The sequence below is a fragment of the Asterias rubens genome, chromosome 13 (assembly GCF_902459465.1).
Source record: "Asterias rubens chromosome 13, eAstRub1.3, whole genome shotgun sequence".
Lineage (NCBI taxonomy): Eukaryota > Metazoa > Echinodermata > Asteroidea > Forcipulatida > Asteriidae > Asterias > Asterias rubens.
This window is the reverse complement of record NC_047074.1, coordinates 14,216,362-14,240,609: the sequence shown is the minus strand read 5'-3', so window position 1 is coordinate 14,240,609 and position 24,248 is coordinate 14,216,362. Positions and strand designations below refer to the sequence as shown.

Here is a 24,248-nt window from a genome sequence, read left to right as displayed (position 1 = left end):
CCCGAAAATAATTCCACGACCCCCCCCCCCCCCCCCCACTGCTTTGATTTTGAACCCACCCTTTTAATCGGTGCGTTAAAAAGAAAGTTTGACACAAAACTTTTGTTTGCGCCAGACAGCAAGGACGTAACTGATCTGCAACAATGAATACTGACAAAGAAAGTTTGCCGAACGACTGTGGGATCGGTTCAGTAAATTCAAAACCAATCGAACGGAACGTAACAATTGGCGGTAAAATTCATTATTAGTGATCTTCCAAGCTTCATCACATTTAGTTCAGTGAATATAAAGCAAGGGGCCATTTTCACTCGGCGAGACACGATACCAAAATCAACCATCATGAAGAAAGTCTGTCTCCTTATTATTGCTCTTACCCTACTAACTGAAGGGAGTTTTGGATACCTTCAGAGGGCTGGTCGGAAGAAGAGGGACAGTTGCTTTCCATTGGGTTCAGGGACAACTCCAAATATTGAGAATATTTTTCTGGGAAAATGTTTGGACTTTCAGACCAAGAAGGCGATACCAGATGCTTGTCCACCAAGGTTAGTGTATTTACTTAATATTTGTTAACCCTTTTAGAGAAAAGGGACTCTGTTTGACTTTGAGTCAAGACTTGAGACTATACTATTGTTTGATAAAAACATTGCACAAACTCTTAAAAAAGACATTGGAGAAATTGTAGTTTTAAATGTTGGAGGAAAAAAACTAACATCTACATCTACACTGGTACTCATCAAACTCCACTTTTGGATGTAAAAGCTGAGGTATGAAGCATAGAGAAAGGTGGAGGGAGCACGCAGTCGGGTAGGGAGACCGACACACGATCCACGTGCAAGGCTCCGGTCCGGCCGGGAATCGAACCGGGCTCCATAGAGGTGAAAGGCACGGTCCAACCTGGGCTAAGTTCCTGCCACTTTTCTGGATGTTTGTGCGCGGTTATCGTTCTTGTCAGGTAAGAATACAATTCAGTGTATTTTGAGACAGTTTAGATAAATTGGTGGCGTCCAGCAGAAATGTTTTCATTGTTTGTGTGTTTATTGAAAAAGAAAAAAACACACACAAAAAACTGCTACCTTCCTTTTCACAAAATTATTTACCCCTGCATCTGTTTTAGGCCAGTAAACTGCAACCAGTTATGGGATGACTTCAAAGACGCTATAGCGTACAAGGACCCATGTAAGATTCCCCTTGATGCATATGATACATTCATTAAGGATGTGCCTCATCAACTTCCAAGAGACAAGGTAAACACTTTAATAGTAGTGTCATCTATATTATTGTTATTAACTATTATGAGTTTTTATCTTAGGTAATGAAACCAAGGCGCACTTAATCACTGTAGTTCGCAAGTCAGAGGAAACCTGTAAAGAAGCTAGGCTTGCTATATGAAACCCTGTTTGTAAGGACCTCATACATTAAAATCATCCTCACTTGTTTTCTTTTTTCTTCACTCAGACCATGTTTTGGCCCAGTACAGACAATTACATTGTCCATGCCTATACAGAGGCTACCAATACTTTCTTAGCTTTGGAGTCGAACCCACAACCTCTTAATTGCATGGTGACCTTTGTGTATAAGGACCTACCTTTAAATTATCCCCCATCGTTCTCTTCTTTCTTCATCCAGACCATGTTTTGGTCCGGTACAGACAACATCATCCATGCTTATACAGCGGCTACCAATACTTTCTTAGCTTTGGGGAGTTGAACCCACAACCTCTTAATTGCAAGTCCATCAACTGGACCATGGTGACCTGTGCTTATATGAACCAACCTTTTAATTCTCCCCCATCTCTCTTTCTTCATCCAGACCATGTTTTGGTCCGGTACAGACAACATTGTCCATGCTTATACAGCGGCTACCAATACTCTCTTGACTCTGGAGGATACCATGCTAGGATACATGGCCAATGGTCTTCAGTGGTGTAGCTCGACGGATAAGAGATCTACTGGGTTGAACTTTGACGAGTGTCCCAATTGGTGGGAAGAGGGATGTAAAGTAGCTTCAACTGCGTTTTACTCCGGCACATCAGATGCGGTAAGAAACACTTTGTTCATTAATATTTTGTTGATAAAATGAGTATTTTGCACAAGGTCATAATCTTAGTAATTGTAAAGCCACAATCATGGTTACACATTTTTTTAAAATCCATTTAAGGACAACAGTTAAAGGCAGTGGACACTATTGGTAATTACCCAAAATATTTATTATAGCATAAAACCTTTCTTGGTGACGAGTAATGGGGAGAGGTTGATAGTATAAAACATTGTGAGAAACGGCGCCCTCTGAAGTAACGTAGTTTTCAAGAAAGAAGTAGTTTTCCACGAATTTGATTTCGAGACCTCAAGTTTAGAAATTGAGGTCCCGAAATCAAACATCTGAAAGCACACAACTTCGTGTGATGAGGATGTTTTTTTTTCATTATTATCTCGCAACTTCGACGACCAATTGAGCTCAATTTTTCACAGGTTTGTTATTTTATGTATATGTTGAGATACACCAAGTGAGAAGACTGGTCTTTCACAATTACCAATAGTGTCCAGTGTCTTTAAGTGTATGCATTACCAAATCCATTCATTTGAGAGCGATTCCTAAAGTATTTTTCTTAGATTTTGGTATTAAAATTATCTTCTTCAAATCAACTGAAAGTGGCCTTTCGATTCTTCTTTTCCATTTTTTTTTAATAATGAGGCTGCACCCTTCATTAGGTTAATAACCCAAGTATTCAACAGACCCATTTTTAAAAGTTAACCCAACCTCTCCAAACAAAATGCCATCACAATAACACCTTCCACTTTTCCCCAAAATAAAAAACCATGGGCCATTAATTTAGTACTAAGTTCTTAAATAATAAACTGCAATCTCGGTAAATGTTTCAGCTCTGCCAGCCAACCATAAACTATAACATTTTCCTTGAATAACAAGCATTGAATCGAAGCCAAGCCCTGAAACACTTTTTGTAAGTATCACGGAAAATCTCTTTGAATATTATTTGCCCACCCAGTCTGTGTCTGAATTTCTTTTAAAGCGTGTCCTTAGAATTTCTTTCCCCAAGTACTCTCAATTGTTATATCATGGCAGACTTTTGTTTATCCAATGTTTTTGAAACCTCAGCGAAACCAGTGACCTTCAAGGCCCTTTTATTTTGTGTTCTTGAAACCCAGGTTTTTCATTGTGGCGTGTTTCTTTCCCTTTTTTTCAGATCGCAAGGCAAGCTACTGGAGTGATCACAGTTATGCTTGATGGGTCCCGAACGGATGGAGCCTTCCGGAACGACAGGTACTTTACAAAGAATTGCTTCAGTTTAAGCTGAAAAACACCTTTAAAAAAATTTGTTTTGTCATGTGTTTGGTTGTTAGGTTGTGTTCATTTTAAAAAAAAAAAACAGTGTGTTCTTTTCTCATCAGCTTAGTTTATCTTTTTTACTTTGAAAGAAAATCTGTTTCAGTTAAAGCTTGTAGAAAAACACCTTTTAAAAAAATTGTATTTTCATGTGTTTTTGCTTGTTACTTTGTGTTCAATTTAAAAAGTCAATCTTCATCCTTTTCAATTTTCAACTTTCAATAAAAATTTGCATTTCTGGTCTCCACTGAAGAAGCCTGGTTTGGGACATTTACTCCCTGTGTTTGATCAACGAAGAGTGTTACTGCATTTAGATGAAACTTAGCTTCTTTTTAAAAAGTAAATCCAGTTTTAATTTTGGGTAGAACAAAGTTTGAAAAAAGGCACATCTTTTTGTTGCTTCCCAGGTTGTATTGTAAACATGTGTGTGATTTTGAGTTTCACTTTTGGTTTAATGAAAAGAACCAGAACAAACCATGAGATAAAATTATGCAATTCTTTTGTTTTGAAAATAATTTATGACTCGTTTCTTTTGAAGTCTGTTTATAAATGATTTTTTTCTTCTTGATGCAGTTACTTTAATCTTCATGAGTTCCCAAACTTAGTCCCCCGTCAGGTGTCTCGAGCTGATGTGATTATTGTCAAGCCATTCGACAAGCCACTATTGTAAGTTTTTAAAACTTTTTAAATCTTTTTAAAAATTCTATCAAAAGTTCATTTGTTGAGACACAAGTAATTGTTTTTGTTAACAAAAGTAATTACTATTTCTACTTATGTCTCTTTTCTGGTTTTGTTTTGCCCTTGGAAAAATCTGAAAAATTGTTGTTAAAAGTCTATAGCCTACACCATGTATACATGGAGTTAGGCCCTTGTGCTCGAATAAAATTATTCTATTTTTTCCAAGGGTCAAACAAATACCATGTCTGCAAATATCATACCTTTAACAATGTCATTTAAAGACACTGGACACTTGGTAATTGAATTTTGAATTTTTTTCATAACCAGTGAAACCTGTGGTGTTGGTTCCGTTGCGTACCTGGAGTCACTGTTCAAAGCTAAAGGGATCCAGTTTACATGCACCGATGAAGACAAGTAAGTCACTAAAGAGGCTCATTGCCTTCAAATCTCCTGAAATTTTGCTGGTTGAAATTAATCGTTTATAGTGAGTTGTGATTACAATAAGTATAAAAATACCTCTGGAAGCACAACTTTATGTGAAGGTGAAAATTTGTTCCTACAAAATTGTCTGACTGTGTTCAATTGTCTGACTGTGTTCTGTTTGCCTTTTTTAAAGGGAAGGTACACGTTTGGTAATTACTCAAAACAGAGCTGTTGATGGTATAAAACATTGTGAGAAACGGCTCCCTCTGAAGTAGCATAGATTTTGAGAAAGAGGTAATTTCTCACTAAAATAGTAAATGACTTCTAGCTAGAAGTCTTTTATTCTTATCTGAAAGCACACAAATTCGTCCAACAAGTGTGTTTTTTCTCTCTTCATTTTCTTGCAACTTCGATGACCAATTGTGCTCAAATTTTCACAGGTTTGTTATTTTATGCCTATGTTGGGATACACCAAGTGAGAATACTTGTCTTTGGCGAATACCAAACGTGTACCTTCCCTTTAATATCTGTAAATACAAACATAATCTGTGATGTTTTTCACTTCTTATGGAGTTGTTTTATTATTAACTTTTATTCACAAAATGTTCTTAATAACTAGTGTGTTTTTGTTTTTTCTCTGTACCAGTCGAGCCTTTCACATTCAGTGTTCCCACGACCCAACCAATGAGCTTTGTGGAAGGCTGGAGACAGCGAATTCTGGCAATCTGATTGGTCCACACTATCATGTGGCTCACTTGCTAGCTGCTGTCGTCATGGTTATGTATTGGATATAGGTAGAGTCTGACAGTATGTTCCATATAACAGGACTATAGAGGGCGCAGTTTTAAAAGATGTGTCCCATGGTTGTGTTATAAAAAAAATTCTTTAATGTTGGGGACGTATCTAGGCATCAGTACAACAAAGTTGTAACATAAGCTTTTGAAATTTTTGAAATTTTTTGAAAGTTTTTTAATGTACAAAACATGACTTGTAGCAAATGATGATATATATATTTGACAATGTTTTAAACATCGTATTTAATAAATTTGGTGATGGGGGTGGGGATTTTGTTTTTCAACCCTTGTGATTACATATTAAATAATTCACCATTATTGGGGTGCTGTGGCCTAGCAGTCTAGGGGCATGGACTAAAATTCTGTAGTTTACAGAATGTGTGTTCGAATCCTGGCTGTCGTGACTAATGTGTCCTTGAGCAAGGCACTTTATCATAATTGCTTCTCTCCACCCAGGAGTACAAACAGGTACAGGTGGGAGCTTGAGAGTAACCTGCAACGGACTGGCATCCTGACCATGGAGAATAGAAATATTCTCAGTTGTTTAATGGCAATGAAACCGGTTATAAATGCCATCCTTATGAATTGGGTCGAGACAGACTTTACTTTCTTTTTTTCTTCTTTTTTTTTATAAAATGAAGTTATAGGACAAAGATTGATGCAGAAAACAATGGATTTTTATTATTCAATCAAAACAAGGTTTTCTCAAACCTCCCAATTGTAAATTACAACCATGATGTACTATTGTTGTTAAATTTTTTCTGAAAAAGGGAAATTTAGTACACGATTTAAGGCCATGACCATAAGGGAAAAGCTTATTTTATACTTTTATAACCATTTAAAAATATTGTTTTACTCTGTCCAGAGGTTTTTAACTTTTTAGAGTATATATATATTGGAATTGTACAGATTTGTACTTAGGTCTAGCCCATTTGCTGATCATCATTTAAGGCAGGACATACCCAATTGCTAATCAGCAGTAAGGTTTTGTATTAGGTCTTGCCCAATTGCTAAGCTGTAAGGTTTTGAATTAGGTCTTGCCCAATTGCTAATCAGCAGTAAGGTTTTGAATTAGGTCTTGCCCAATTGCTGATAAGCTGTAAGGTTTTGAATTAGGTCTTGCCCAATTGCTAATCAGCAGTAAGGTTTTGAATTAGGTCTTGCCCAATTGCTGATAAGCTGTAAGGTTTTGAATTAGGTCTTGCCCAATTGCTGATAAGCTGTAAGGTTTTGAATTAGGTCTTGCCCAATTGCTGATAAGCTGTAAGGTTTTGAATTAGGTCTTGCCCAATTGCTGATAAGCTGTAAGGTTTTGAATTAGGTCTTGCCCAATTGCTAATCAGCAGTAAGGTTTTGAATTAGGTCTTGCCCAATTGCTGATAAGCTGTAAGTTTAATGATTAGGCCTCGTGTATTTTTGAGATTCACAGATTAGGCCTAGCCCATTTGCTGATTATCGTTCAGGCAAGACTTACCCAATTGCTGATCAGCATTAAGGTTTACAAAGTAGCCTTGCCCAGTTGCTGATATTATCAGAATTAAAATTTACAGATTTATGCCTTACTCTCTTGCTGATGAGTAGTAAAAATGATTCCATTTAGCTGCTAAACATTCTAATCTGCTAAGCAAGTTACCAGCCAAAATGCCATGTGATATATGGATTTATATATAAACTATGACTGGTTCCCTGCTTAATTTTGCTTAGCAAATAAATTTAAGCTTAATTCTTGGCTTCACTACTCTATATGAAATTTGGGACAAGTCTAGATAGTGTATTATATTTTGTATACAAAAATGGTCAATTTCAAAAATTGAATGATTTTAAATCATTGTGTTGTGAATTTCTAACAAAAATATCAATGACAATATTATATATATATTTAAATAAATAAAACAGGTGTGAATTAGAGAATAGAGAATTAAAAAAAAGCAGTAACTGAAGTTTTGGCACACTTATAATTGTATTCATGTGTTTTTACAAACGGTGACCAAAATTTAAGACAAAAAGATTGAAGTGTAGGAGTGGTTTCTTAAATGAAATGCTTATTAATACAAAAATCAAAAGTTAATATCAAAATTAATCATAACCATAACAATAACTTATTGTCATAACTTTTCAAAAACAAAAATGCCCTAAATATGCGCATAATTATCTCAAAAAGAATAGAAAAATAAACCGAGCAGGCTTTATGTGTACAAATATTTACACTGATATGTCCTTGGACAATTTTCACTTCACAAAAAATCACCTGCACAAAAATGGAGTTTCCCTCCATATTTCTTTTAAAAGTTCTAAATATTCTTTGCTCTGTCCAAAGTAGATATCAGGTTTTACAGAAGGTGGAACCCTTCTTGATGATATTTCCAGTTTTGCTCTGTCCGTCCAAACTTGCTTCTTCTTGCAGTCTAGTGTTTGTGACTGTTTTGCCCACAATTTGGATTGCAGTTGCCCATCCCCTTTCAACCCAACAAGGGGGGTTGTACCAACCTCGTCCCCAGGGTGTGTCGAGCGGTTACAAAGTTGACCGCTCTCTCGCCCAAGTATTGGATCATTTGCATATCCAAAATTTTTGGATACGCATGCAAATTCAAATAGTCTGGCTACTTTTTGAAATTCACATCTTCGTCATAATCTCATAGTTCGCTACCAGATTTAATAGCTTGTTTGTACGTTTTTGGTTGCCGGCGGCTGGCTGTACCTATGAATATGGAACATTATTCTAATATTGTAAAGTCGTTGTCCAATCGGTGTCCAAGTAAGGAGTTTCCATCTCAGGGTTTACTATTGTAAACATGGTTGAAAATAAAGTAAACCATGGGGACAAGGTTGGGGTTGTACGCCTAAGATCGTCATACATTAAATGATTGCCATTCTAGTGTAGAAATCAATGTTTAAGATGAGAATGAAACTGTAATATCTATCCCTACAAAGTATGTGAAGTGAACTTATGTAAAAAGCAGTCCAACGTGGTCCTTATGCATGCAGTGCAGTTGGTTGCCCCCAACTGGCCTTTAAATAGTGCCCTGCGTGACAAGGCATGTGGTGCTGAAGCCTGCAGTAGAACAGTGCTGATGAGATTAACATTGTTAATGTGTCCAGTCAATACATTAGTATACAATACACCTTGATCACAGAGCCGCCATCTTGTTATTTCTCCCATGCATACCAATGTGTAACCAAAACGAGGCTTGTAGGGATAATAGGCCAGCGCCTTTTTTGTAGGAATGAGATTCTGTACTCCTTATCCTTCATTCACAAAGGAAACAAGACAAGATGGTGGCAGCCTGAATTTCATAGTATGGAGTGTTATATCAACATGGATGCTTGTTAAAATGCAGTATTAATAAAGCTTGGAGTCATTACAACCTAAACCCCCCAACTGGAATGCTTTACCAAGATTGGAATAATTTTATTCCAAATGGTAGAGTTCATCTTATCAGAAACTTCATTGGCTGAGAGGTATAGCTCAAAGTCATTGCGACCTAAACTCGCCCAAATGGGATTTTTTTTACCCAGATTAGAATCCTTTCATTCCGAATGGGAGAGTTTGTCTTCTCAGAAACTTTATAATTTGACAAGTCGTACATTTACTTGACCCTGAAACACCATTATCATACACAGAGCCTTTCTGAATTCTTCAGAATCCCTCGTAAAAACCTGTGACTGCAATACAGTTGGCAAACCTGGTCCATGAATCCATCAAACTCGGCAAAACCTTTTAGACTCTGATAAGATTGGAATGCATGGCTCGATGCTGTATAGCTAAGCATGGTTGGTTTGACTGCACTACTGAATCGATCAAAATCAGACAAAATCTGTAGACTCTGATAAGATTGGTCTGCCTGTCTCCATGCTAAGCATGGTTGGTTTGGCTGCGGTAGCACTGAATCCATCAAACTCGGGCAAATCTTTGGATTCTCGATAAGATTGGTATGCCTGTCTCCATGCTTAGCATGGTTGGTTGGCTGTGGCAGAACTGAATCCATCAAACTCAGGCAAATCTTTGGATTCTCGATAAGATTGGTATGCCTGTCTCCATGCTTAGCATGGTTGGTTTGGCTGTGGCAGAACTGAATCCATCAAACTCAGGTCACACTATTTGTCAGAAAATTGAAATATGTAAAGCAGACAGGGAAGATTATCAAAAACATGATGATATTTACATAAAATAACTACAATTTAAATTCATGATGGAAGACGAAATGGAACTTATCAAGAAATATATAACTTTAAGATAAAATAAAATTAAAGTAGGGGCTGGTTTAGGGCCATTTATTGTTTCTTATGCATGGATGTCTTACATTCATTATACTTAATTCTACATTTCAAGAATAATTTCTTCTTTTATTTTTTACATGCGCCTATACTCTATTTTTTCTTTAAACAAGCCCAATATCTAACTGCTTCTCAGATAATATTGCCTGGCAAATTTATCCGACAAGCCCCCAAAAATAAGAAGGGAGCCAGTCAAGATCAAAAAAATTAATCCGGGATGACAGTTAAGTTAGTTTCATATTGGACATTGGACATTCAGATAGATTTGTACAGTGAATGTATGTATTGTGAGGATACTAGTCTTTTACAATTACCAAAAGTATACCCTGCCTTTATGACTGTCAGAGGAGGTTACAGGGCTAGAAATTTAATCCGGACGGCAGGTTAGGGGCCAGTGATTTTAGCATCAGGCTATCCAGTACAATCATAAAATTCAGGCAGTCCTAAGTATTTTTCAATTCACTGTGGTATCTGTAATTTAAACAGTTGTGTTCAAATGTTGATTTTGAGTCTGATAATTCATCAATTTTGTTGAGTATGGAAGTTCTCTTACCAATTAGACAAAAGATACAAATCTTTTTTAGTGCTTTTGGTAAACCCAACAGCTTTTAGGTGTTTTAGTCCAGTCTTTTTACATCTTTCTCATTTTGATTCTAGTATTTCAAACTTATTCTGGTCTAGCAAAAACTCTAAGCAACAAGCCCTGTAGTCTTCGAGCCCTGTCTCATACTGATTTAGTCAAAATCTGACAGACAGTTTTGTTTCATAGAGAGAAATTGTGGATCAAATAAGAATTTACAGAGGGCAAGAGAAAGAATTTGTTGAAAGATGTTGTTGCTAGGTTTCTTATCCCAAGACAAAAATCATTACTCTCTTTAAAACCCAAGACAATTATATGGACAGATGAGGACAACGCTATGGAATTCTGCTTTCAAAAAAATAAATTCATATAAAAACTGCATAATATAAGCCATTATGAGTCGTACATATACTTAATATTAACAACTGATCATAGGACCTTAAGTTATTTCATATACATCTTTACAATCCAGGCACCAATCCATAAAGCTGGTAAAACCCCCAAAATGCTTAGCGTGGAAAAATCTTGCTTAGCAGAAACAGGTTACCAACCAAAATATAATGTAATGTACATGTGACTGGTTTCCTGCTAGGCATCTTCTTCTGCTTAACGGCTTTATGAAATTGGGCCCTGTTGGTGTTAGGGGTAGGGTGTAACTCAGATAGCAGGTATCACATGACCTTGTGTCCCAACATTTTATGAACAAAAGCAAAGGCTTTTATGAGATTGTATGTACAGTTTATACCTGGCAGATATCTGAATCATGTAGTGTAATTGACTCATTGACCTGGGTCATACATGAAATGACCTAGGTCATGCGTGTTATAGACCCATTGTGAAACACAAGTAACAAGAAAGTGGAATTATTTATAGCATTTACAATGTCCCTTTATCAATCCCTTTATCAAACAAGCTGTCTGAGGTCAAACGTTGACATTAAAGGCCAGAGTTCAGAGCAGCGTCAGTTATACCATAGGTTACACCAGTATTTGATCATTGCCTGACGGACCCACGTCATTTCGGGACTTGACGCTCTACTCGCGTTTATACTCATACTGGACGCTGACCGACAGATTGAAGTTGTCCGATGTCAAATGGTGACATTAAGGTCAAAGTTCAGAGCAGTGTCAGTAATACCAGTATTTGATCATTGCTTGTCGCACCCACGTCATTTCGGGACTTGACGCTCTACTCTCGTTTATACTCATACTGGACGCTGACCGACAGATTGAAGTTGTCCGATGTCAAATGGTGACATAAGGTCAAAGTTCAGAGCAGTGTCAGTTATACCAGTATTTGATCATTGCTTGTCGCACCCACGTCATTTCGGGACTGGACGCTCTACTCTCGTTTATACTCATACTGGACGCTGACCGACAGATGGACGTCTGTGAACTGAGAGGGCTGGACACCATCTCTTGGATTTCAGGACTTGATGCTGACCGACTGGACACGACGGATGAACTACGACTTATACCACAGAAGCATTTCCTACTGACGGGTAGTGTGCTCCCTAGGAGCTTCAGGAGGGTCTCGTATTGACGCTTGCGGCCGTTTTCCAGCGGCTGTTTACTAATGATGGTGTTGTTGTTGTTGTTGTTCTGTTGCATGTCTGTGTGGTGTAACAGGCAACCAAATCCTGGTTAGTGGTTAGTAAATGATAGTTAACTGCAACCATGACAACAAGATGCAATGATGAGATGAGAGCCAGTGGATGTGGCTTGTGTAGCCATGTAAGAGGAGTTTGTGCGACAGCCATTGCTGCAGAGAAACTGTCTACATAATACCGTATTATCTCAAGGCAGCCATTTTGTTTTACAAATCCCAAAACCAAACCAATCATCTGGTACTCAGTATGGGGCCTGGGCCCAATTTCATAGAGCTGCTTAGAACACAAACTTGCTTAGCATGAAATTTCTGCCTTGATTAAAACAGTATTTCCAACCAAATTTCCATTTGTTGCATGTTGCTTGTTACTGGTATGCAGCTGTTGTTTGCTCATTCTGAAAATCATGTGGCTGGTAATCCTGTTTTTGATCGCAGCAGAAATTTCATGCTAAGCAAATTTTTGTGCTTAGCAGCTCTATGAAATTGGGCCCTTGTGTAACCCCTCCCCTATTGTGTCTTCAGTGTGTGATTGGAATCTCAGGATTTCTTTATACGATTTTAGGGCATGGTATAAAACCAATGCTTAAAACAAAAATAGTCTGGTTGCTTTTTATCTGTCCATGTCATAACATTAATCCAACGCAGGGCATCTGACTCAAAATGGCTACCATGTGAAATAGGATATAAACAATGATTAATAACCATGGTGATAATCATGCAGATTAGTAAAGCTATGTTAGTAACATCCATTGTTAGAAACATCCATTGTTAGGCAGTGCCTGAATTAATCCTCTCTGAACCAAATTCTGTTGCAACTGTTGGCCTTTTCGGCTCAGACTTTAGTGTTTTTTGTTTGGCGTTGTCCTCGTCAACTGAAGTCACCAATGGGACTGAAAGGGTTAGCAGCAATGGCTATAGCTAGAAAGCTGCATAGGTCCATTCTTCATAGCCAGAGCCGAAAGTTGCTTGATTCAGGCAATGCCTTAGATAAATAATAATTCCATAAAGATGCACATGCAACTTGCAACTAAAAAAAAAGAACATAGCATCATTTTCAACCTCAAATAGTTGGTTGGTACTAAAAATTTAAAAGATTGTCAAAATAGGGAGACTGCCAGCGAGGGCCGGAATATAGCTCAGTTGGTGCACTGGCCTGTTAATCCTGAGGTAGTTGGTTCAAATCCCACTCGAGTTCAACCAAACTGAGACAAGAATGGATAGTCTGGTCCCTTATGATAGAGTCAGGTTCCTTATACAATGGTGATAGAGTCGGGGTGCTTACACAATTAACACGACTAGTAGTTTGAGTATAATTTTGAAGCTTTATTCATTTGAAACAACTTTTAGCTAGTGTACCCTTTTTCCGGGTTACATTTTTTAGCTGCGATCAATGTGTACATAATCAAGTAAGCTAACACAACTGTGTCATCTATAAAACAATGTTAATTTAACGGATAAATGCAAACTGACAATCATAACTTTTTATTCATTTTTTTTGTTCAAATGTGATGCATGATCCATGCCTCGAGAAATAATATCCAAACCTAACAAATAAATGTAGATCTGAAAGGAAATAAAAATACAGTTTTGAGAAGCTAGATAAAATTACAAGACTGGAAAACGCGAGTGGATATTTCAATTTGAATCTGTGGCCCAAAATCAAACTAATGAAATTGAATCTGTTTTGACAAGTTAGAAATCTTAGACAGGTTGCGTTAAATGGTCGTACCTGATACAGCAGAGAAAACCATATTATTTGATTGACAGAGTGAGGCAATATTCTGATGAAAAAAACCCCCAATCTCTGACCATATCTTTAACTCGCTATGCCTTCGTCTGTTTTTCAAACAATTTGTTTTAGAATTTTCTGAAAATAAACAGAACAGACCAAGAGACATCCCTAATTGACGATCTGTGAACATCTTAATCACAGCTACATTGAAGTAATTTTTCAAGTCTTTCGTGGTCTCTTGCATTTATAAAAATATTTGACTTTTGATGATTTGTTGAGAATAGGACAAAGTGGAAAAACATAAATATAGCAAATGTTGATTTATATTGCTTGTAGACAATTCGGAGGAATAAAACTGTGGTGTAAATATTTGTCCCATCATCTTAGATTAAGCAGTTCCTTGAACAATGAAAACAATCTTGCTAGAATTTTACTTTCAAATTAAACGACGTACACATGGAGAAAATATGAATTCAAAATGGCTTTTACAACAAAACAAAATCCATGCAAAGGTAAACAAAAATGAACAATAAATAATGAAAACAGTTAAGCAAACAATGCAAATAAGGAGTTTAAAATAAAGATTCTTTGGCTTAAAAGCACATTGTCACTTTTAACAAAAGGAAAAGATGTATGCATGTTCACCATTTGCAAAAATATGTTACAAATTGATCTCTTTAAAAGAAAATTATGTTTTCAATTTGTTTTATTTGTTATTTCTTTGGTAACATCTGTGTCAAAGCGCATTAATGTTTTAAGGCACTTTAGCAAAAATATATCTTGATAAATTTTAAAGACAGAAATTACAAAAACAAAAAACATCAACTTATTTTTTGAAAGATAAAATAAATCCACAATTTTGACCGGATTAAAAGTAAAAGATGGTTTGTTAGCATACATCAAATTCCATGACATTGCATCAACTGAATTACAACAGTTATAGTGCCACGGTGAAGTAAGGTTGCTTATGACAACACCAACAACAACAATAACAACAACAACAATGTAGACAGAGTTAGCAGAAGTATCAGGGTATAGGTGGACATGATATAAAAATAGAAACGGGTTTCAGATCAGGCCATTACTTTGATTAAAATCTTCAGTCTGACAAATAATTTGTATGTATTTTTGGGGTAGAGATCTCTTCAAAGCCTTCAGTTGAGAATTTGACTGACTTTCCAGTAAACAAATATACTTGTTTGAAAAATAACCGTTAAAATAAAAGATAAAAACCAAAACTGAACAATCTTCTTGTTAAAAAACTTGGATAGGCATCCAAGTGACAACTTGATGTCAAACCAGACTGTACAACTTGTGATAACTTTGTTTATTTTTATTTTTTAGCTTTTTATATAAAACTTTTTCTTTCTTTCTAGGAAACATGATTCATCACAGTGACATAGAAATAAATTAGAACAGTTTGTTTTTTAGCTCACAAACACGGCAAATACTACCAGTAAAAAAATAATCCACACAATTTCTGCAAACACAAACACGGACGGGTTGGCATTGTTTTTTTATTTGGCAGGATTTTCACTAAAGTACACAAACTTTTTACATATTATTCACACTTCTTGAATAACAAAAAAATAAAGTTATATTTCATCATTTATTTATAACGAACACCAACATAATCAAGGGCACTTGTGACCCTACTCACACCACCAACAAGTCCTAAGAAGAGAGGGGGTCTAAATAAACTGTGTTTTTTTGGTATGCTCTTTAGCAGTTGAAAATGTCATTACACATGCTTGTAATTTTATCAATCAAAAGGAAGTCATAGGTTTCTGAAAGAAAGTCTGTGAATATTTTCAAATGGTCCGTTTCAAATTCAAAATACCAGCCAAATGAACTATTGGAGAAATTTTAAAACAAACTTTTGAATAATTTTTTATCTTCTGCTGTGAGTACTAACACCCACCATGCAAACCAACAATCCAACATGGAGGTGGTGTGAGTAGGTTACCATGGTAACTGTTGTCATCAGATGATGTAATCTCATTAATGTGACTCACTCATGCGAATCCACCTTGTCAGGTCCTCGATGTCGATGAGTTTTGAGTCCTGCTCCATCTGTAACTCATCTCTCCTTATTAATAACTGTACAAGTTCCTCATTAAGACCTGAACAAGAAAGACAAAATAAAAAAACAACAAATTACTATATGACACTTGGTATACTTTACTGTACAGTCAACTCGAGATTTGTTATAACAAGATAGCTGTGACTAAGGACAGCAAATTAAAGAAATGAGATTCCGGATTTCAGAATGTACTCTTTATAAGCAGAACCTCTAAATAACAGTGCCCTTTATCACGAGAGTTGACTGTAAATGCTTTGACCTTTGGAGGTCCCGTGTACTAGGATTGGTAGTGCATGTAAAAGAACCCAGGAGTCGATTTCACAAAGAGTTAGGACTAGTCCTAACTTAGGACTAGTCTTAGGAGATATTAGAAACGTATTGCTAGTCCTAAGTTAGGACGAGTAATAGGAGATATTAGAAACGTATTGCTAGTCCTAAGTTAGGACTAGTCTTAGGAGATATTAGAAACGTATTGCTAGTCCTAAGTTAGGACGAGTAATAGGAGATATTAGAAACGTATTGCTAGTCCTAAGTTAGGACTAGTCTTAGGAGATATTAGAAACGTATTGCTAGTCCTAAGTTAGGACGAGTAATAGGAGATATTAGAAACGTATTGCTAGTCCTAAGTTAGGACTAGTCTTAGGAGATATTAGAAACGTATTGCTAGTCCTAAGTTAGGACTAGTCTTAGGAGATATTAGAAACGTATTGCTAGTCCTAAGTTAGGACGAGTAATAGGAGGAGTTACTCGCCCCAACTAGAGATAAGACTTTGTCCTAATTCTTTGTGAAATCGACCCCCAAACACTTATTGTGGAAGAGTAAGGGTTAACCCCAATGTTTCTTGTTCACATGGCATGCACCCTTGTTTATAGGTTTCCTCAGGCTTGTGAGCTACAGTGATTTAAGTTCTCATAAAAGGCATCCTTGGTTTCATTACCTGAAATAATATGTGACCTGATATAATATGTAGCATTGGCAGGTAAACAAAACCCAAATGATGTCTTGATATTTAGTTTCGGAGTATGTAGCATTGCCACCACAGGGTCAAAACGTCAAGCCACTATAACTAACTTTTTGCATTTATACTATAGGTCAGTTTGCAAAAGCCAAATTTTTATTTTCTCAGAAAAATATTATAACACAGAAAAATACAAAAATAATTTAGTCTTGGTATATTATGTAACATGACCACAGCAAAAAAAACACCATAAAAGTTATGGACACGAAACATCACTGGATTATTATTACAGTTGTCAGAGATTCAGAATCATTTGGTGATAACGGAAATCTTAGAATTGGCACATAAGTGAATTTCAAGATATTTCTTCCTTCTTTTTCTCAACATAAACAGTATATAAACAAATTTGATTAAGCCTTCAAGAAAGATTCTCTAGGTTCCAAAACGTAAGGCCATTTTTCGCGTATTTTCTTTTTTACTACACATAATTTATCTTGCCTTAAATAAACTGCCTATAGTAATAACAGTTGAGGTCGGCAACACCATATGAAGGTGCAACCAGCTGATTCACATTATGTCTGGCGCCCTCAAGGGCAAACTGTGACACATGTCAACTGTCAAACCATAATTGATTTACTGGCTGGAAATTCTTGAGCAGCATAAATTATTCCTGAAGTGGGCAACGTTCAAGTCAGCTTTTTTTACACAGACCCGCACGGCCTCTCTTGCGACATATACCGCCATTAATTAACATGAATTAATGTTACTGGCAAAAACTTGTTAGTGTGACATCAAGGGATGAAAGAGCCCCGTGTCTCAAGCCCCCCCCCAAAAAAAAACAAAAAACAACAACAACCCAAACAAACACGTTTAGCGTCCTGCTTTTTAAAAAAGAAGTAAAGAGGAGGGCTTTTTGTCTTAGATCATAAAAATGTATTTTTTTTTTCCGTTTAAAAAAAAGCAGGCAGCCTCTAAAGAGGGAGCATGTGCCTAATAAGACAATTTTGTTTTCTTAAAGCCTTGTTGATTATAAACCAATCAAATTTGGATCTTAAGTGTCTCATTTATGCCTATTCCCGAAGCGAGACGGAGAGAGTGGGGGAGAGAGTGAGACACGATCTCGCTAATGATTAAGAAGAGTGATAACGGACCCACAATGGACAGACGCTCAAACTCACTCTGCAGAATAAATATCTGCAGGCAATGTATGATATTCACACACAAAAACACAAGAAGCGGGGTCAGCCAAATAAATTAAATTCTAGACCTTGCCTCATCATTACTTCTACTATCGCCATGATGGTTTTATATCTTTTACTGGTTTTTTTTATGCATGATGGGAAGTGATTTTATGATGTTGGGTGAACCAAATGTATCTGTACTTTTTGTTTAATAATGAAGGAAAAAAAATCAAAAATTATAAATAAATAATTAATGAAAAATTCAGCCATGTCTTGTGCCCTTGTTCCAAACAAATTAATAATTCCTAGTGGACTGTTCCAGACATTTCCTCAGCATCACTTCTACTATCGCCATGGTTTTTATATTTGTTACTTTTTTTTGTTACTGTATTCATGATTGCTTGGGATGTGATTTGTTGGCTACTTTTGTTTATTTCGGGTTTTTTTTAAAGGGGGTGTGGTGCAGAGTCCAATTGAGTTCAAACTAACTTAACAGAAATGAATCGAAATGAAATAACCAAGCTCAGAATTGAATTTTTCCCAATTGAATTAGACAAATGATATCAGTCAGTCTTATAGAATATAATCAGCTGAGTGGAACAAAATCTCTTTAGTACAGCGCCATAAAATAAACTGGGTGATGACAGAGAGAGTTGTGGTTGAGGGGGGGGGGGGGGGCAGGTTAGGGTACAATGAAGGGAATTGGGTTAAGGTAACACTAATAATGAAATAGAATTACTTTTAAGTTTATGTGATGCTTCATGTGGCTTTTTGACTATGTCTTTAACCTGTGAGCCACAAGTAGGATGATGATGATCATTTCTTATAGAGTTTCTAATCTTCACTTTTCTGGAAGATTGTCGTATCTTTAATTAGATATCGTATAATTAACTTTGGAAATTCAAAGCCAATCTAACCCCTTTAACCCTTCACTCGTCAAAATGCATTACTCAAAATACCTTCGAAGTATGGTTAATAAGTTTCTTACTTACATGTAGTTACCAAGACTGTAAGACTGTAAGACTGTCTGGGGGTGGTGGGGGAGGTGATGAGGGAGGGGATTGGAACCATCTCAAAATGCATTACTCAAAATACCTTAGAAGTAGGGTTAATAAGTTTCTTACTTACATGTAGTTACCAAGACTGTAAGACTGTCTGGGGGTGGTGGGGGAGGTGATGAGGGAGGGGATTGGAACCATCTCAAATAATAAGATGGTTTCAACAACACTCTCCAATCGATATCTTTCCTTGGTTCAAAAAGCACTTATAAATTGAGAGAGGATATAAACTTTTGATCAGAAGAAAACAGATCTAAAACCATTCTCATCAGAGCTATTTCTCGTCAAAATCTAAATCTGCAAGAGTAACAGACTTTGAGAGTTGAAACCAGATCTATACCCCGCCCCCTCCATGTCTTAACTGTCAATCTAGCTTTTAGTGTCCTCTTCAGACTTCAAGTGGTGGCCGTAGAAATACATCAAGATCAACAGTGAGGGGTTCAAAACGCAAACAGACAAAAATCTTAAAACAACAAGACGTGATTCCGAGGCTTCAAGTAGTTTGTTTTCATTGCTGCGGCCAAGTGAGGAACCTGTTGGGGCATGTCCAAAATGTTTAAATAGTTTTTACGTTTCTGCCCGTCTGGCCATCAGGCGACAAACATCAATTTAGTTTTTGGCCTTGTGTTGTTTTTCTTGCCACAAGACCAATTAAAAATGTTGTGAGTTATTTCCTGTAATTATCTTTCACCCTCTGTTTTTATCTCTGAAAAACAAACAAAGATGTCCTTGAATTTACATGTTTAAATTCTAGTCAATTTAAATACTTTTCAGTCTTGGAATTTTGTTCGTGAAGCAGCACAGCAATTTTCTTCTGGCAAGAGGCACTTCAATGAGAAAATGTAAATTTGTATTGGAACTTCACAAAGTGCAAGGGTCAGAGTTTCGACCTTAACAGAGTCTTTTAAAAAGGCTCAATGACAAAACAACACGCATGCATCTCACATGTGTTGTCAATTAGCCTTTGAGAAAGACTCCGCTAGGGTCAAAACCTCAGGCCATTAACTATTTCTTGCATATCAATTATGGTCTTAAAAAGTCAACAACTTTCTCTTCATGCCTTGTCAAACTCAAGTTCGGAAAACTGACTTTCGAACTTTCTAGAACAGTTCAATGACCATGTAATCAACACTACTCTCCAGTCTTTTCCGAATACTAAAGAAAGAAATCTCACCCTAAATGATTCCACTCGGCAAAAAACTTGAGACTTACTTTCGATCTGTGAGTGAAGGTCGTTAACCACAAACTGTAGCTTACTGACGGACATATTCTTGAGTGCTCGTTGGGTGAATTTCTTGCCATATAACCTGTCGGATATATCTGTCATTCCCGATACACCAGCCTGAAATGTCAACAATTATCAAATAAATACAAACTTCTTCAAGGTACATGTATATATGACTGTCAAAGGAAGATTTTGCTTGGAAATGTGAGAAGGCCACTGACTTCAGTAAAAATTTTCCTTTTTTCCCATTTACCCCCCTCCTTTTTTTTGGGGGGGGGGTGAATGTGGGCATGTCTAGAAATACACTAACATTGAAAAACTATCCATGTATCTCTGCATGTTGCCACTAAGTCTCCAATTCCTGACATTTGGGTGTTGTATTACGATAGATTGAAGCATTTTGAAGATTCAGGAGGAACTTTAGCCAAAGGGTTAGAGTTAGTCAACCAGAGTTAGTTTCCGAGTATGCTTTCGCTAAGCAGAATTTGAAGTAACAATGCTAATAATAATATTTAATGAAAAATAACCATAGAAAGATCTAAGATTCTGAGCAGTGTTGTTACTGTAGAGTAGAGTGCTTTGGAGTATTTGTTACTGTAACCCTAACCACATTCTCTTAGCATGAGGCCATGCAAATCAATGTACATTATAGATTAAAGTTAGTAAACATGGAAGTTGCGGGTTCAATTCTTGCTCTGGTAAATATTTCTTTGTTCAACCCATAATTATTTAAACTTTACCCAGTCAATTTTCCTTGTGGTTTATCACTTGATAGTTAGCAAAAGTCTTAAGAAAAGATGTGCTTAGTAGAGCAACAGAGTGGGGTGGATTTTTAGGTGTTTCTGTACTTGTGGGGTGTTTTCACATTGTGGGGTGCACTCTATGTTTTTCACATGAAAGATAAAGAAAAGATATCACAGACAACACCTGGGGAAAGCCCGAAACGTCACTCTTATAAACAAAGATTGGTTTTAATAGAAGGGTTGTTAAAGATGTTAAACATGTGTTAGTCCACCTCTCACCAATTCAGTTACCGGTGACTTTTTTCTTTGTTGTCTCTCAAACTCCATCTGCATTCTGGCTAGAGGTTCTGCTCTCGCCAGAGCCATGCGGGCTTCATCTTGGAGACGAGCCTGTTTCGTTTCAAAATCCTCCTCATCTTCAAACTTGACTGATGGTGCCTAGGAACAAAAACATTGTGAAGGGTAAAGGTTGAGGAAATAATTTACTTTATTTTCATATTTGTGTCAAGATAGACTTGTGGCAAGTCGTTAAGTGTCTGTTGCAGTGATAGCATTCCAACAATGGTGGTATTTCGCGCGACTGCTTGCTCCCGTGAGACTACTGCTCTCGGGCTGTACAGTCTCAGTTTGGCGAGTAGAAGTAAGCAGCTAGTAGCTTCGTGCAAGAGCAGCGATCTCGCGAAGCAGTATGGGACCAACTGTCTTTCCCATTATTAGTGCCTTTATTTAGCCACTTATTGTATAGTTTCCTTGTGTAAGTGTAAGAGCGCTGTAATTATTCTCATTAAAGACACTGGACACTGTTGGTAACTGTCAAAGACCTGTCTTCTCACTTGGTGTATCTCAACATATGCATAAAATAACAAACCTGTGAAAATTATAGCTCAATTGGTCGTCGAAGTTGTGTGATAATAATGAAAGAAAAAAAACCTTGTCACTTTCAGATGCTTGATCTTGAGACCTCAAAATCTAATTCTGAGGTCTCGAAATCAAATTCGTGGAAAATTACTTCTTTCTCCTAAACTACATTAATTCATAATTCAGAGGGAGCCGTTTCTCGACAATGTTTTATCAACCTCTCCCCATTACTCGTTACCAAGTAAGGTCTTACGCTAACAATTATTTTGAGTAAATACCAAGTGTCCAGTGCCTTTAAGGACGATCCCTAGGTAAGTTACCCACGATCCAATCTTACCTTTGACGTAGCGCTCGAATTACTACTCTCTCTACTCAGTCTGATTCCAGCTCCTCCTAACCTTGTCGCCCCTGTTACTCTCCCAAAACGATTCGTTATATGACTCTCTTTCCTCGTGCCCTCCTCCGCCGCTAGAATCCTTGGACTATCCTCCTCTAAATCGGAACCATCGGCAGGCTCGTTCACAAAACAGATCTGTAAGTTCATACCACTCTGGAGTCTGGTGGATAACTTATCTTTACTCTTTCCGTAAATGTCTCCTTCTGCCTCATCGTCCGTACCCATGGCTAGTTTACGTAAAATTGCTTGGCGGGAGTGTTTTTGTGTCTAAGGAATAATAATAATACAAGATATTTATAGGGCGCATATAATGCAGAAGCCTCTATTTTTATTATTTTTATTATTTTTTTATATGCAAGTCGCCAGACACACAATGCCTGAACACCACTTCAAGGTGTGGGCTACAACTATTTTTTTCTAGAGGCCGTTGCCACCTACTCCTAGGGTTGAAACAGGGTTACCCCTTTTACAGTCCATACGGATGTAGGCTCAACACAAAACATAAAACAATGTCAAAATATACTAAAAGCAGTTGCTACAAAAGAAAGATCCAAACAAATGAGTATTTAACTTAAAAGCTACTTGGATTTAAAAATATTGAATCGGAAATCTAGAACTCTCTTCAGACTCTTTGTGAAACGCAGTGAAAGGTTGACTTCAAAGGTTTCTTGGATTCAAACTTCAAAGTTGACAAAAGCAAAAACACCAATTACTGAAAAAAAAAACCCCAAAAACCACTCAGATTTACTTACCCTTTTGACCTTTGTTTAAGGAAGTAAAACACACACACTTTAATGTATTTAAACAAATACTATGCTTTTTGTGCGACATTGGTTATTGACACCTTCATAATAATATTATTGTAAATAACCGGTACTTGTCTTCCTAATTGCCATCATGAACAAAAAGTTTATTGAATTGAATTGATATATATTTGGTTTGAGGTAACACCATATGTGTATCTACTTGCCAGGTAGAGTTGTTCTTAGAGAACTGTTTGCTTTATTCTACTGCCGCAGAGTAGAGGTTCGGGGGTTCGGGAGACTTCTCAGTTCTGAAAAGAACTGTCCTGCTTTTTAACTATTACCCGGGCGGATGGTATAGAAAATAGGCTAGGACTACTACTTTAGCTAATAGGATCGTGATTAACTGTACTACCGCTGAGTCAGTTCTTAAATTGTTGAATTGAATGGAATTGAATAATTATATAACGATCGAACGATTACAACAAACCAAGGTACACTTTGCCATTACGGATAATAGCACTGAAGTAAACACTTTCCCAAATTCCTTTCCTAAGATCTCACCTGTTTATAACTTTGCTGTTCTTCCTCTTTTTCCATCTTGGCTAAATGTTTCTCTAATGACTCCCAATCCAATACAGGCATGGTAGGTTCAACACACACTAAGTCCTGTTCCTTACCACATGGTAAGACACCACCTCCATGGAACGGTTTCTTAACCTCAGACTCTCTGCAGTCTGCACTAGCGCACCTTTGTACTTTACTATGAGTCACTGGGTGACTTCCTACGGTCCTATTAGGAAAGGAAACAGTTCTCAGTACCTCATCCTGGCATTCAACGTTCCGTTTCTTATCCCTACTTTGTGAGTTTGTTTTACGTTTTGTTCCTCCAGTCAGCTCACATCGCTCCAACGCGACATTGTTTGCATTGGGATCGGACTCTAAAATACCGTAGTTTTTGTTTGGGTCGGGAATACTTTGTTTATCTTGCATAGTACTTGGGTTGGTCTCCTTGCCACGGAGCATGCATTTGCTTCTTAAGTCATCAGCGAGGAGGGCTAGGGTCGGTACCTCAAGGAACAGTTCTGAGTCCTCTCTCCTAGTCTCCTTATCACAAATATCCCACTCCGGTGTCGTTGCACAGCTTGAACTCTCAAGCTCGCTGTCATTGGGGTCGGAATCTTCGCAGTCCGCCACGTCTCCGGTCATCCCGTCGTCCTCATCCATGGCAGCTGCAAACTCCTCGGCTAAGCTGAGACGGTTCTTTTTCTTATCGGTTATTTCCGGGGAGGATTCGTAGACCTGATGATTGTCATCGAGCTCCACACTGCTTCCGAGATCCTGGAGCATGGCCTGTTTTGCCTTGGAGCGTTGAGCCGATGTCATGTTGACAAGGCTGTTATCTGTTCATCAGTTAAAAAACAAAATTAAACATAAACAGAGACGGTTGATTAAAATGTCAATAACACTAAACCGCTGTTATTGGTTGGCAGGAAGAGAGGTGATGAGTGCGAGTAATTAAATTTGGGTCAAAGGTCGGATAAATATCCCGAAACTATTAGGGGAAAT

The 24,248-nt window shown here is 37.2% G+C and overlaps 2 protein-coding genes across 5 annotated transcripts in view; one reads left to right on the top strand and one right to left on the bottom strand.

Moving 5' to 3' along the window:
* The first annotated feature begins 228 nt into the window (after positions 1 to 228).
* LOC117298548 (ADP-ribosyl cyclase/cyclic ADP-ribose hydrolase-like) lies at positions 229 to 5,444 on the top strand. Its single transcript, XM_033781864.1, has 7 exons — positions 229 to 542; positions 1,115 to 1,244; positions 1,810 to 2,037; positions 3,203 to 3,279; positions 3,916 to 4,008; positions 4,348 to 4,434; positions 5,090 to 5,444. Exons 1-7 carry the CDS (start codon positions 340 to 342, stop codon positions 5,235 to 5,237), a joined length of 966 nt encoding a protein of 321 aa, XP_033637755.1. The 5' UTR covers positions 229 to 339; the 3' UTR covers positions 5,238 to 5,444.
* A 448-nt stretch (positions 5,445 to 5,892) lies between these two features.
* Positions 5,893 to 24,248, bottom strand: part of LOC117298547 — a 70,256-nt gene continuing 51,900 nt past the window's right edge. For 2 of the 4 annotated variants that reach the window (XM_033781860.1, XM_033781861.1), the window contains exons 6-11: positions 23,244 to 24,082; positions 21,877 to 22,203; positions 20,961 to 21,119; positions 19,926 to 20,055; positions 15,448 to 15,555; positions 5,893 to 11,704 (exon numbers count right to left, since the gene is read on the bottom strand). In XM_033781860.1, the coding sequence (XP_033637751.1) occupies positions 11,373 to 11,704; positions 15,448 to 15,555; positions 19,926 to 20,055; positions 20,961 to 21,119; positions 21,877 to 22,203; positions 23,244 to 24,082 (1,895 nt within the window). In that variant the 3' untranslated portion in view covers positions 5,893 to 11,372. The remainder of the gene's footprint in view (positions 11,705 to 15,447; positions 15,556 to 19,925; positions 20,056 to 20,960; positions 21,120 to 21,876; positions 22,204 to 23,243; positions 24,083 to 24,248) is intronic. The other 2 variants (XM_033781862.1, XM_033781863.1) reach the window with 2 other exon arrangements.

Bases quoted from the DNA above. Each gene is read 5' to 3' on its own strand.
- LOC117298548 (XM_033781864.1), top strand. From the start codon at position 340: ATGAAGAAAGTCTGTCTCCTTATTATTGCTCTTACCCTACTAACTGAA. The intron at 2,038-3,202 runs GTAAGAAACACT...CCTTTTTTTCAG, and splicing joins ACTCCGGCACATCAGATGCG to ATCGCAAGGCAAGCTACTGG. The intron at 4,435-5,089 runs GTAAGTCACTAA...TCTCTGTACCAG, and splicing joins ACATGCACCGATGAAGACAA to TCGAGCCTTTCACATTCAGT.